This window comes from Ostrinia furnacalis, unplaced genomic scaffold, assembly GCF_004193835.3.
Source record: "Ostrinia furnacalis isolate ACB-3 unplaced genomic scaffold, ASM419383v2 OfSCF0734, whole genome shotgun sequence".
Taxonomy (NCBI): domain Eukaryota; kingdom Metazoa; phylum Arthropoda; class Insecta; order Lepidoptera; family Crambidae; genus Ostrinia; species Ostrinia furnacalis.
The window spans coordinates 228637-243998 of NW_021130973.1; the positions used below are offsets into that span (position 1 = coordinate 228637).

Below are 15362 nucleotides of genomic sequence, written 5' to 3' on the forward strand. Positions count from 1 at the left end.
ATCAATCCCTAATTTTTAAGTGTCTCTTTGGTAACAAATTTTAATAACAGTAATTTTGTTTCCATAGGGGTCACTTAAAGATTAGGGATTGATGGTGAAAAGGGGCATGAATCTTACAAATTGGTCATACTAAAATTTTACTTCGCAGTACCTACATTATGCATGTTATAATAACAATGTATTAAACTTATGCTGGGTTGCACCATCTTACTTTAATTTTTACAAACGTCAAAAATCTGTCAAACTCCCTACAAAAAATAGCGGTTATCGTCATAGTTACGTTGAAAGTTAGGTGGCGCAACTCAGCTTTAAACTTAGAACTCTACCCCAAAATGAAAATTTAAAAAAAAATGTAATAGAGTAAACCAGCCATTCATTACTTTAAACACTTACGAGAAAGTGTGTGCCAGAAAATTGTATAAAATCATTAAATTTGACTTTATATCTTTTTAAGGTGATCCATCTGCTTGTTTGCCTACTGTTACATAAAAAAAAAAACAATCTCAATACATTTAATAGAAGTATGCATTCAATACTTAAGCTTATTAAATATCGTAATACGACAGAAGAGATTGCTAGCGTATTGATTGATATTCCCCAAGGAAGAGTCATTCAAAGAAACAAATGACGTTGACAAGGTGAAAACAAATACAAATATTTATTAGACAACTCATTGAATAACGCAAATACATTGGGGCTTTCGAGACCTAAATGTCCATTATTCTTACAATAATGGACAAGTCTCAGCAACAATGGAAAACTTAATGTAAAATTCCATAAAACCTCAAGAAATTTTATATTATGGAACCACGTGCTAACTATCGCCCATAACCACGGCCAACTCGACAGACGTTAAGACGTTCAGCTAAACTTGCAAATTGAAACAGATATTACGTAGTTCGTCGCTCTCACAATTTAGTTAAAGTGTAATATACCTACTCAAACTGCTGGTATTAGAATACAAAGTTTGGGCACTGCCTTTACATTTGGTGCAGGGTTATGACTAATCTACGATGGTCATTAGGAGATCAGAGGATCTGTCGTCATAACCTAGGGGTCACAATAGTAAAATACTATCCAATGTAGTTAAACTTCAGTAAAGTTAGCTTTCCAATTCATCATCATCATCATCATCATTTCAGCCATAGGACGTCCATTGCTGAACATAGGCCGCCCCCAGTGCTTTCCATGTTGATCGATTGGTAGCGGCCTGCCACCAGCGCTTCACTTCTAACCTTACGATGTCGTCGGTCCACCTTGTAGGTGGACCGACAACCGACGAGCTTTCCAATTAAAATTAGGGATTATGAGATTATAATTTTATCCAGAATGCTACTAGCTTCTAGCAAGTTACACCATCATCAGGTCATTCAGCCTACTAAAAGAACAAGACTTTTAACGGGGCGAATAAAAGTTTAGGTCTCTCTCACTTCCACACGCTCGAAGACACGAGTGACTTACGTGATGTCCTTAAATAATCCAGCACAGTCAATGTATCAAATAAACAAGTCATTGATGTGACTATAGTGCTTAGCCTCAAAAATAGTTTGTTTGCTATCCAAGCTTTTTTCACCCCCATTAACAAGTTAAGTGCCCTCTTCAGGGATTCTCCGTCCAATTTGAACTCGATCATGACGACTAAATAAATCTATTACCTTTCATTCAATACCAGTTTGGAAGCCTACATTATAAAACCTATGTCTAGTTTCTTCGATCTTACCTTACAGGTTCTCTACGTCTACTGTACTACAACACGTATGATGTATGACGTAACATAATTTATGGCCTCATATAATTACTGAGATCTTGGGAATGTTTTGTTGCGGCTGGTACGCGTTTTATACCCATTATTGTCTGTTGTGCCATATTTACGAGCTTTGCTTGATGTATCGCTGGCCTTTTGTCTGGATTGAACATGTCTCGTATCAATTATTATTACACGAGCATTTATATTTTGACGTATTACTGACGTAATGCGTAAGTGCCATTCATTTTAAGAATCGCTTACGTAATGGCTCAATTTCAATTTACTCGAGGATCGTAATTTTACTTTGTAAGTTTTACTTCTTCTTTTCGTGTCGACAACAAACCTACACAGTGTCAGCCCAAAACTCCGCCACAAGAGTGGCGTTGTCAGCAGCACTCATCAAATCCTCCTGCAGTTGCTTGGGCACTCAGGGCACGACATCAAGTGCTTCATCGACTGGGGAACAAAACCGCACCTGCACTCCATGTTTAAGCTATCCCAAATGGATAAGTTAGTTTTACTGAGAACTAATTTCTACCATTTTCCTTTCTAATGAAAATATCATTCTTTGAAAATGTAAATATTTTCAAAGGATGATGAGAGTCTAAGGACTTGTTCCCATGGAGGCATCCCGTTTTTTGCAGGAACTGTTTTTTGAAAGATCTCATTTAGAAGTCGGTATACGTGTTTTAATATTAACGCTCACACGAACATCCCGTTTGCAGTGTCCCCCAAAAATCGATCCGTTCAAATTTAGTCGAATTTTAAACACATTATGTGTTTGTTTGTGCGACAGTCCAGTTTTGCGTGATCCTACATTACTGGATTCTTCAAAACTAGATTACCATAGAAACCAGTCCTTATAAGTTGTGTGGCGTGTCCCTTTAAGCTCAAAATATAGATGAGTTTGAAACTTTTATTGATGAAATTTGTACCTAAGTCATAAGTGAGTACCTCCCCAACTGAAAAAAAAAAAATGGCCGCTGAACTACACGCATAAACAACAACAATCACCTCATTCAAACTCAATCGGCAATCAGGACACGTCCCAATGCAATATTCAAAGGGTACCAGGTCAAAGCCCACATGATCTTAGTCTCCAAATATGGCTCCGTTCGTTGGAGGTGTGCCAGAAAACGCTCCGACTGAAATCTCAATTTTGGAGTTATATTTCGATTTTGCATATTCCGAAAAGGTTTGGTATTTGAAATATAGGCCCAATTGTACGTGTTGGGAGAGAAAAGATTATTATCAAGATTATTTATTGCTGAATCTGAATATTACGAGGGCGTAAAGGTGACTAGGCATGGACTAGCTAGTGCACTAACTTGTAACAGACCAACGAGCCGCTCTATGAAATGTTCTAGTATCAGTGTGCCTACCATGAGTTTACGTTAGGTGAGCTCGCTAGCGAATACGTCAAAAAATTATATGAAGATTTTATTTCTTGAAAGTAGCCGCTAGGGGCGCTGCACAATATGTCATACATTTAAATGTCATTTTTTTACGCAGTCGCTAGCGAGCACACCTAACGTAAACTCATGGTAGGCACACTGTACCGAGTCTATAAATAGTTGAGACAAACAAAGGTTTCACAAACGTACTGGCCACCCTTTTACGAACCAAACGTGGTACATTTACTTGCATTGTACCATTTGTAAAAACTTTACATTACATAGAAATGCTCATAGTCTATACTCATCAAGGAGAGCAACTTATTTAGCATCATTCCTTTTTTTTCATACAAATGGTTCTCGTAACAAAACGGTCAAGTCACATTGACTAAGGTGTTGTGAAGAAGGGCTTGTAGGGTTCGAACGTATAGAGTTGGAAGCTTGGCACTATTCTATCTGATAACTTTCTGACAGTCAGTGCGAGAAATAAATCTAGAATCTTAAAGGTGGGCCCAGTTACTGAAAAAAAACCATTGTCAAAAAATTCAAACCAGCGGCGACTTGGCCCGTGGACCAAGCTAAAAGTGGGTCAAGTCACTAGAAGACTCCGAGACATTATGGTCATTGGTCACGCCTTAGCAAAATTTTACATAAACATTTTTGGTAGGACCAATATTTTCAAACTCAAACCCGTTAATATAACAGTAGTGCAGTAGTAACTTGGTTGGGATATTATCCACAAACGATGCTTGCTTAAGTGAAGCAGCAAATCGAACGCACAGCGTTGAATAGAGCTCTGTGATTGGTTCGTGGGTGACCCTGTTCGTCTACGCGCACTGTGAGGCCTCATAGTAATGTTTGTGAATACGGGCGTTAATCAAGTACGAGTAAGATGACTTATCTTGTGTTTTTACAGTCGCCAACACATCAGAGTTTATATTTTCTGTTGGAAAATGGCACCTAAAACAACTGTATTAGATATCACAGAGTTCAGCTTGATATTCCACCGTCAGCTCTAAATAGTTTATTGCTTTATCTTCTAATGGACATTTTAGAGGGTTAGTTCTAGAAAATTCTAGAACGTTTTACAGCAGTTTCAAGTTGGCGGTCTTCCAAAATGGAATGCAACGTTTCGACTTCACTCGATTTAAAAGTTTACGAGACTTCACCATAGTTGAGATTATTAGATATTTTTGCATATTCTTTGGATTTTTCAATGGCTCTGTTTTGCTTAAGAATCTATTTTCAATTATAGAAATCTTTGATATTCTACTCTATCATAACTTTCAATCAAATAGACCTTATAAGCGATTTAAAACTTGTCAGACCAATTACAATACTGTGACCAACTACAATATTACAACAACTATCTGGAATATTTTAACAGTGAAATATCACTTTGTACATAACTAGCGCCGCCCGCGACTTCGTATGCGTGGATCCAGTTTTAACCCCTTAGAGGTGGTGTTTCGTAAAAATCTTTTGTAGCGTTGCAGTTTTGGCTGTTTTCACAAATTGATATTTCTTCTCGATATTTGGATTTAGGATACCGCTGGCGACATCTATTGGCGTGATTTTGAATTAATTTGCAATAGATGGCGCTTTTTGCTCGGTCATCTCAAATATATTTTATTGAAACATTTCCTAATGTTTTTGTTTTGATTATTCTATTTTTTAATAGAATATTTTCAGTGTTCAGGAGATTGTTTTCATCATGGTTTTTATTAGTATTTGCTTTTTACCTAAGCGGCNAAGCCGTGAGGGATCGTTTCGAGTTGATTTTGTCCCGTGTTTAAATTTAAATTTGGGGATGAAGCAATACTGTCACATGCTATATTTTTAGATTTGCGTACAAGTAATACGTTGTCAGTCTTTTTCTTTTAAAAAAAAGGCGTAAAAGAGAAAGATATAGGTAGGTTCTAAGCCAGACAGCTTGAGGAGGCTTCAAGTTCGCATTCTCTTCCCATTATCGCCTCTCACGATATTCATAATCATCATCATCATTTCAGCCATAGGACGTCCATGCTGAACATAGGCCTCCCCCAATGCTTTCCATGTTGATCGATTGGTAGCGGCCCCGACACTCAAAGATTTCACAAATAACTAAAGATTTTCTTAACACATCGGCGTGGTCGCTCCTTTTTGTCAAAGTAAGTGACATTTCTTGACAGCTGTCAGTACGTTCAGGAATCCAAGCTCATTTGGATACCCACTCAAGGCCTTAAAGCCACAGATAAAACAATTCAATGACCATTTGGCGCGGAAATTTTAACAAAAATTGATGATGAAGTTTTGGGTCACTAGAAAGGACCTTCGGTCATACCTACTAGATTTATTTTCAAACGTTCAGGATGGAATGACTTTGAGAATTTGGTTCTTTTAAAGGGACCGACGGTCTTACGAGGATTACGAATATTATAAAATTATCACTTCACGGGATTTATTGCAACAATATCTATTTTAAATATTATTTACCGTTAAAATAGATATTGTTGCAATAAATCCCGTGAAGTGATAATTTTATAGTAAAAAATGCAACATAATAGTTTAAAATATTATATAGCAAACCGATACGGGTCGGAATGTGTAACAAAATTAAAACATCTAGAATTACTCCGAAACAAAAAAGTGCGCCTTGAAACATCGTTGACATTTTTAAAAAACTGTCGCGATTTGAACTTATTACCTACGTGTGTACGTCTGAAACCGCGTATTGGGATTGCATTTTCGGATAGAATTCTAAGGAACGCGAGTGTTCGTTTGCTAAAACAGCTTATTAAAAATACGTATAGCCAGTTAGACAAGGTACAGAGTGAGCTTTATGTTTTGCATCTGGAATGCAGTGTAGTGTGGTCTCGTGAGGATTTTGACAGATGTGATCGGGTAACGTACCTACAAGCATCCCGCACTTATGTTCTGTGTGAGAATGGTCATAATCGAAAATTCGAAAAGCTGTGTACCCGCCAACTTCGTGATAATTTTTCGCGGAATGAGATTTGTGCGAACACTCAGGTACAGTCGGACACATTAAATACTCACACAGTTATCAATTTGTCGAATACTTCATTGGACAGTGCTGCACGAAGCGTGTTGGCGAAGGGGATGAATTTTGCTTTAACTCCTAAGAGAATACCATATGAGAGCATAATTTGTGGCGTAGAGGAGACTATTATCCGCAATAAAGTTCCGCCAACGGATGCTGACATTTTAAGGCAGGATATAGCAGTGATTTTGCGAAAGTCTAGGCTCCCGAAAAGTAACGTAACTGCAGAAGAGCGCCAAGCACTTAAAGACCTGCGACAGAACCAGGATATACTCGTTCTGAAAGCTGACAAAGGCAACGCCACTGTAATTATGAATACTGAGGACTATGCCAGTAAAATTGGAAATATGCTAGCTGACACGACAGTATACAAACCAGTGTCATACAACCCTACTGCCAGAGTGACACGACGCATTCGCGCCCTCATCCAGGAGCACCGAGAGCTATTTACAGAAGACGTGTATACATACTTGCATAAAGCAAAAAACGTACAGCCACCAAAACTATATGGTCTGCCTAAAATACACAAGAGCAACGTTCCACTTAGGCCGATCGTGAGTCAAATTGATTCACCTACATATAAGTTGGCAAAACATGTTGCTGGAGTGTTGCAGCCATTAGTTGGGAAGACATCGTCCTACGTAAAAGACTCGATGCATTTTATTGAACTTATCAAGAATATCTCAGTGGAGCCGGGTGACATAATGGTAAGTTTCGATGTTGAGTCACTGTTTACCAATGTGCCACTGAAGGATTGCCTGGAAGTCATCAAGGACAGATTGTTTGACAATGAGCTGCCCGATGAATATATTGTCCTTTTGCAAAACTGTTTGGACGGAAACTATCTCTTGTATCGAGGCCAATATTACCTCCAGATTGATGGCGTTGCTATGGGAAGTCCTGTAGCACCAGTGATTGCCAACATTTGGATGGAACATTTCGAACAAAAAGCATTAGCGAGCGGCCCCGGTATTGTTAAGTTCTGGAAGAGATATGTTGATGATATATTTTGCATCATAAACGGAAACCAAACAGAAGTGGAACAATATCTACAGCACTTAAATTCTGTTCATCCAAAGGTTAAGTTCACGTATGAAATGGAGAGGAACAGATCCATGGCTTTCCTTGATGTTCTTGTGACAGTGAGACCGGATGGGGCTTTGGCCCACTCTGTTTACCGGAAACCGACTCACACGGACAGATATCTGCACGCCTCTTCTCATCACCATCCCCGTCATCTTCAAGCAGTTATTTCCTCATTGGTTAATAGGGCATATAACCTATGCGACCCTGAACATGTGGAAGGGGAACTAAAACATGTGAAGGAGGTACTAAGAAGGAATGGCTACAGTGCTACAGCAAGACAAATGGAGAGGAGGCTCAAGAGGGATAAGCAACCAATGGTGAGCAGGGAACCAGCTTTCCTTCCGTACGTGAAAGGGGTAACGGATAAAATTGGAACAGTACTCAACAAATACTCCATTAAGACTGTATATAGTCCGTTGTCAAAAGTAACGAAGGAAATTCGCTCGCCAAAAGATATTATACCTCTTCAGACGCCGGGTGTCTATAAGATCGATTGCAGCTGTGGTAGTTCTTTAACCCTTAACTGGTATCGTGGGGGCCGCGCGGCCCCCACGCATGACGTTTTCTTTGATTTCTAAGAAGCTACGCATCGTGGGCAGCCAAAATTTTTGGTATTCTCATTTCGGCGCTACTCGCGTCTGGTGCAGGCGTTTCAGCACTGTATCATTCACCAGGACGAAGATATGCACGTGTTGGGGTCCGCGCGGCCCCCACAATACCAGTTACGTTAGTTTTTTTTTCATGGCAATTTTTATTTGTTTTTTGTTTTCTTGCAGTATTGATGGCTTATTAGTGATAAAACTATAGAAGATACCTAGAACGAAGTTTTTGATTCCAAATTAGTGATTAGTAGCATGTCAGAAGAAGGATATAGTGATAATAAAATTATAGGTCGTTGTGAAGACCCAATAACCAATATTCGGTCGATAATGAGGATATTGATTCTGATTTTCAAGTTTTTTCTTCAGAGAGTGAAAATGAAGATGTTGTAGGACCTAGTCAATCCAGCTACTATGAAAAAATAAATACAAGTGGTCTGAAAATCCACCAGCACCTGCTAATGTTTGTCAACATAATATTTATGTTTTTATTTGTATAAAATGCTTATTATTTTTATTGAACATTACATTAAAACTTTATTTATTATTAAGTTCACATTATTATGGATTAATTAAAAAAATAATATTTTTGATTATAACTTTCTGAACGTAGGTTTCATAGATATTTGTAACGTTAAAAAAATATTACGTGAAAAGTTGTTACTATTATGTAATGTCTTGAAGTATAATAAGTAAGAAGATTAATTACAATAAAAACTAAATGATTACATAGAAAAAGCCTGATATATATCATTTATGATCATTTATTCAAGTATACATATAGGTAAAACATGCTTGCTAGAAGCAAACATAGTATGGGGGCCGCGCGGCCCCCACGATACCAGTTACGTATGTCCAATTTACGATACCAGTTAAGCCTTAATGAAAAAGGGCTACTATAAAGTTGATGATTATATAAAGGATAAAAATGTTTGGAATGTTTAACTACCTAGCTCGCATTAATACTTATGACTATAATTTGTATATTTTAAAGACTGTAAAACCTTGAAAAGGAGGCTGACAATAGTGACTGAGTTTCTTGCGCTGCTTCTTCTCAGCACTGGCCCATTTATTGTCCCGAAGCAGTGGTAGGGTTAATATTGGGACGTGTAAAAGCGCTTTTTTAAAGCCTATTTGCAAAAATAAATGAATTTTATGAATTTTTAATTTTTATTTTTTAAGACCTCAGTTACGATTGAGGTAAAAACCTGTTTGTTCTATATTTTCTTTCAAAGGCTTAAATTTCCGAATAAAACGGAAATGTCAAAGGCCTATTAAATTTCAACCGCTTTTACCTTAATACTTGTACCTTAATTAACGTTCGACCTCTATCAGACGCTAAAAATAATATCGTTAGCCAATCTCCTGATTATCCCTTCTGGGCATCGGGTGGCCCCAATTAGTGAATTAAAATTATTGTAAAATACAGTTTAATGGTGGAGCGGGGCCATCTGGCGGGAACAGTCGCTTATTAACTTCGTTAGGACGCTGGTGAATTTGTCAAATTGTCTATTCTGAGGTCGGGAGCTTTGAATTTACTTTTCTTTGACGTTTTTCGTATTTTATAGGTATATTCTTATTACTAATTTCATTTGATTCGGATCTCCCAGGCACATAGGAATCATAGGATGGTCATCTCATCAAACAATCTTATTTAACCCGGCGTCAATGACGCTGGGTCATATTGACCCGAGGCATTTTCAAACGTTCATTTTTTTTTTGCGTCCATTTTGTGGTTCGAGCGTTCGTATAGCTGGAGATACAACCTCCCTAAGTCCATTCCGTTAGTTAGCTCAGTGTGACTCCGCTTGCGTAGCGAGATACACAGGCTTCAAATTAAAACGGGTCATCATGACCCGGCGTCATCGGTGGCGCGGTGATTTTGTGGCTTACTTTTATTCGCTTATTTTGTGTTTAGTGCTAGTTTATGTTGTTCTTTTTTCAGTTTTTAGTCAAAATGTCTTTGTTAAATGACCCAGCAAGAATGAAACGTTGCTAGAAGAGTCGGATTCCGATAGTGAAAAATTTCAGACTGTACCTAATAGCCAGAACGTAAAAATGACAACAAAAGTGAAAAGACGCAAGTGATGTGGACTCAGTCTTTGGATAATCTCGACCTTGCATTAGTACGACGCCGGCAAGTGCGTCATGCCGCATTTACATGCCCAGACCATTTGATTACATACTGCACCAGTTGCAGCAGTTCCATGGCTCTGAATGATAAAGTAGAAGACTTATCTCATTGTATCTGCATAAAAAAAGTTGATTTTTATCTCTTTTTCACTATCTACCATTGTTGATTCCTATTAATACTTAAAATCTTTATCAAAAACCAAAAATATAGAGTCATTGTGTTTCTACACACGATTTTTTCATCTTTTGTTTTAAAAAAATTCAAAAAATTGATTTATGTTATGTATTCGTTTTATTTTTGTTTTATTAGCTCAGTAATGAACCCTTTATACATGGACAGTAATTAAAATTAAGATTACTTGTTCAATTTCCTAAAAAGTGATCGATGAAATTGGGGTCAATATGACCCGGGGTCATTGTCTTTGAAATTATTTTCACGTCATTGGCGCCGGGTTAAGGTTTATTTCTCTGTCCCCATCGGGATGAAAACCCACAACCAGAGTAGTCCGTTGCATTAATTACCAGTCCAGCTGGGCTAATGCGCGCCGTGATAGATCTTGTCAATGATTAGACAAACATAGGCTTATCGCGTAAAATCGACAAAGTGGCGTGATAAAATCTTATCGCGGCTGTGTCCTAGGCCTACACGCAGACGGCTACATATTTTTTGTTACTAATAATGTACAGCAGCTAACCCATTATTGCTCGGTTAGCGAAAGTACCCGGAAAGCTGCAGTCCGCGAGGAATGTCGCCGTATTACGAGGAGCATCACTCTGAATCGTGATTCACAATGATGACCACGACGACTCTGACAAGAGTGTACCGACTGAGAGGAAGAAGAACCCATTATTAATTTGAGATATAGGTAGGTAGTTATTAATTGTTACTACGAGTTAGCACTTTACACCACTGCACAAGATGATTCTAGCATTTGACTTGATGCACTATCGTGTGCACAAACCTTTACCGAAGCAGACCGTAGATTAAACCAGCCCTGGATTAGCCGACAAATTACAAGCGGCCCGTTTGTCCAACACTTCGTAACGATAGCCCGTAATCCTTACTGATTGTAATTGAAAATCTATTCAAATCGACTCCGTTAGAGCTCAGTAACTTTTGATTACATTAAGAACCTCCCTTTTTGTTTTTTACGACAGCGAATTAAGAGAATACTCTTCCGTTGGGCCCCTTTAAAATTTTATGTAAGCAAATAATTGCATTGTGAAACATTTTGATGGGGGGAAAATGAAACGGCCTTTTCTGGTATTAACAATCTTAGCAGACTCTTTTTTTTAAGAATCGTAAAAAATCAAAATCATATTGGTGCAATTTCAACAACACTACAATTTATCAACTTTTTACGATTTTATGTGACGCTAGGAAACTAATTAGATAGCATCGTTGATTCGCTTTTTTACTGGACAGACCCCTACAGCTTGTTATTTCATATCAGTATGGTTATGGTGAACGCATTTAAAAAAATAACTACAGAACAAGGCGCTATAAGATAGAAACAATAAAAAACTTGCTGATTGAAATACCCGGCCATAGTCCTAAGACAATCGCTAACTTACCTACGAATTCCGATAGGACTAACTCAAGGCGCGCCTCGTGAATACGGATCTTCGTAGTGCGCCTGATTCGGATCGGCGGCTGCATCGCAATGAGTTCCATCTTTGGGACCCGACCTGGATTCGATAAGTGTGGAAAGTACGCAGAACTGATATTATACGTGTCTGCGGAATGCAGCTGGAATGGGAAATTCGCAATTTGTTTGGCGATATAGAACGCGATTGTCGATCAATAGTTGAGATATCTTCGGAGATGTTGGCGATAGTTTGGAAATATGTACTGTGTAAAATTGGGTGAGCTTAGCTTCTTGTTTAAGATTTTAAGTTAGAGCTGGTATTTGATAATTTTATTTCTTCCTCGATTTTATGGAAAAGATGAGGATGACTTACATAAAGGAGGAACTGAGACGCATTGACGACTCTAAGTATAGTTTCCATGTGAAACACACCTATCAGTTTAAAATAAATTGAAGTATTTCTTACTACCTTGCCCTTAACATGTAGGATTGAATTAATCTCACTGTCTAAAAAAAATAGGCAAAGATTCCTTCGAATGGCACATTAATCATAATCATAATCATTTATTTATTGCTTCATAAGTGTACATAGGTGGTGATCTTAAACTTAGTCTCAACTTATGACCCTGTAAGGGTGTTGCAAATCTTGTATCGTAGGTACATTACTAAATATTCTACAATAGTTAGTAATAATTATTAATATTGATAAATTATAAAATTAATTAGTTTACATAATTTTACATTACAATTAAAATACAATAATGTTTCTCCATACCTATTCATACATAATTTTCATCATCGCATCGCATTAAACCGTTGGTATTACAATAATGTGAAACTAGATTTCAGTAATTGTATAACAGTGGCCAATTTAAGGTAGTGACACAACACCCAAAGTAAGGGGTCAGTAGGTGACAATATATTAGGCAGAGGGCTGAAACTTCGGAACGTATGCCTGCGCGTGACTCCCGAATTTAACTCAATTTGAATATTTAGGGGGCAACTTGGACATATCGCGTCAGTTATATATAACCACGATAGCCGAACGGTGAAGGGGTCGGTGTGGCCGACTCGAGATACGAGGAACGCGGGTTCGAATCCCACCGCCGCTCGACTATTGTGGTGAGCCCACTCGTAACACAAGCTTATTTAGCTTACCATGAGGGGCTAATGGGACTATTAGTAATTTGGGCAATACAAATTGGTAATAATCTTTTTAAAAAAAAAAAAAATTAACATTGAAGCGATTAAGTCTGAGTTGCACCACCTAATTTAGACCGTAACTTTAACGATAACCGGTGTTTTTTGTATGGAGTTTGACAGATTTTTGACTTTTGTCAAAGTTAAAGTAAGATGGTGCAACCCAGCCAAAGTAAATTACTACTTTAATGCTGCAGTTAGATTGTTGGGCGTTCTTATTTACAGTCGACTCTACATTAGATATAAAAAAGTACCTTAATACATCTATTGTTTGAATTGCCAACGTGTTTACATATCTAATTTGTAGAATATTACAACAAATATTGTGGAGTGAACAATGTAGGTAGTAAACTTTAGAAGTAAAAATTAGTTTTAGGAATTCCATGCCCGGTATTCATTATTTTCACAATATTTTTCTTTTTTAGCGACTTTGATACTCGTATTTTTATTGATTTACTTACAATGTGACTACAGGAATAGACATTTCCCACACATTCTAATAAAAAAAATATGAAGGCGTACTCGTTTATCATTTACGGAAATCTGTGGTTAAATTTTTTATACTTCCTGCTTATTTTGACTATAAATGACCTACACTGGAAATTTAGATAGATCATAGCAATGTTTTTTATCTACAAGTTACATACCGTCAGTGCGTAAGCCATTTTTTACAGTTTTAACATTTTGATGCCATTGGATGAAGAAAGACCGCGTGCTTTTTTCCGACCTGTCAGTAAAATGCACATTTTTGACTTACGTACTGTTAGAACTTTGACGATGCCAAGATAACACACAAAGCTACATCTCACTCTAGTGCAGACTTAACATAACTACCAGTCTTCAAGGCATGCTCTGCAACTGTTCACATACCAGCTCCAAACAGCGGTCTTAAATCCGCCCCTGTAAACGTTCCGCACACCCTGGCATTCCGCGGTTGTTCCGCCGTCCGGAACGTTTCCCGGAACGCTGTCCGGAAACCGGAACATACTGCCGCCCGCCTAATGGATCGAGAGATGATAAATATCGCAGTTATTGCTATCGAGCGTTTCTTGCGGCGGGCTATGGATTTTGGCTTATAAACTGGCGGGGTTCCGCTCCGATGGGCGACCTTTCGCGAGGTTATGGGTTTGCTTGTTGTTTTTTTATTGGGAAATATAATTTCTTCTGAAGGCTCTTTCCTTTGGAGACATCCCGTTTTTTGCAGGATCTCGTCTTAATAGTACCTATACGGCCGAGCTGCACCAACTTACTTTAACCGTAACTTTAACAATAACCGGTGCTTTTTGTATGGAGTTTGACAGATTTTGACGTTTGCTAAAATTAAAATATGATGGTGACCCAGCCTACGTATTTTAATATTAACATTCACAACAACATCTTGTTTGCAGTGTCCCGCAAAAAAGCCGATCCGTTCGAATTTGGAATTCGTGTTCATATACGGGTTCCTGCATTAGGGTCCCGCAAAACTGGATTGCCGTGCAAAAGGCCCCTGAAACAATTTGGTTATAGTCAGTTAGGTTTAATTCTTGCGCAGGTTTCAGTCAGGATCCGATTGATGAATATGAGCATCCGATTGATGAATGCAGGAAAAGGTACCTACGACCACACGATAGAGAGATAAGTGTTAGTTAAGTAGGTAATCAAATAAAACTTCGTTTTAAAGTACATTTAAAACGCACTATCAATAGCATAACAGAAAGCAAGAAGTACCTAGGCACATTCATAATAATCTGAGCACCAGGTGCGATTGCGGTCAAATACCTGTCTTTTCATGCATAAAAAGCTCATTATTTTTACTTCTTTCATTTCCTATAATATTTTGAGGTAATAGTTGTCTTTTCTTTATAAAATAATGACAGAAGTGTTAAATGGAACCACTTGTAACACAACTTACTCGGAGTTCTCAATACTGCCGACCTAAAGCTCTTCGGAACTTAGCTCCATATTAATTCCACAACTCGCAAACACAACGCGGGGCCTCACATCATGTTTTTGTTTCTATTAACGAAGGCCAGCGTATGTTCTCGAACATCACAGACAAATGTACTGTTTTAGACCTCACTTACTTTAAATATTGATTCATCATCATCATCATCATCATGTCAGCCATAGGACGTCCACTGCTGAACATAGGCCTCCCCTAATGCTTTCCACGTTGATCGATTGGTATATTGATTAAACAAAGCTAAGTAATTATTAAGGAATCAATAAATTACTTTCAGCTAGCAGTTACGGGACTATTCCCACCTCTCGTTCCCACCACTGCAACTCCTGTGTAGCCAGGATCTACAGCTTGACCGCCACAAAAACCCAACCAATGAAGGTCAAGTTTGTCCCGGGGGAAAGTTAAACTGTCATTGGACCCGCAACGAAATTAATCAGAAGAACATAGGAGGAGTTCGAAATTAAGCTAGCAGTTAGCCGAAGTTAAAAGGAAATCTGCTTTATGGTGTGCCTTAATTACATATTTATTGCAATATTTTTGTCCAGCGCTTTAGATTTTATCTAATGACGATAGATTTTTACCCACGTCTTATTTATTTATTGAAATTTATTTTGTCACATATCGTC

General features: G+C 38.0%; 1 protein-coding gene across 1 annotated transcript; it reads left to right on the forward strand.

Annotated features, from left to right (window-relative positions):
- The first annotated feature begins 6243 nt into the window (after positions 1–6243).
- On the forward strand, positions 6244–14245 carry LOC114349935 (uncharacterized). The gene is made up of 2 exons (XM_028300534.1): positions 6244–7674; positions 14180–14245. The coding sequence occupies exons 1-2, from the start codon at positions 6244–6246 to the stop codon at positions 14243–14245; spliced, it is 1497 nt and encodes a 498-aa protein (XP_028156335.1).
- Positions 14246–15362: the final 1117 nt, after the last annotated feature.

What these genes read in the sequence shown, in the direction of transcription:
- LOC114349935 (XM_028300534.1), top strand. Translation starts at nt 6,244, where the DNA reads ATGAATTTTGCTTTAACTCCTAAGAGAATACCATATGAGAGCATAATT. An exon ending in ACAAATACTCCATTAAGACT is followed by an intron (nt 7,675 to 14,179) that starts GTATATAGTCCG and finishes TCTTGTTTGCAG; the next exon opens with TGTCCCGCAAAAAAGCCGAT.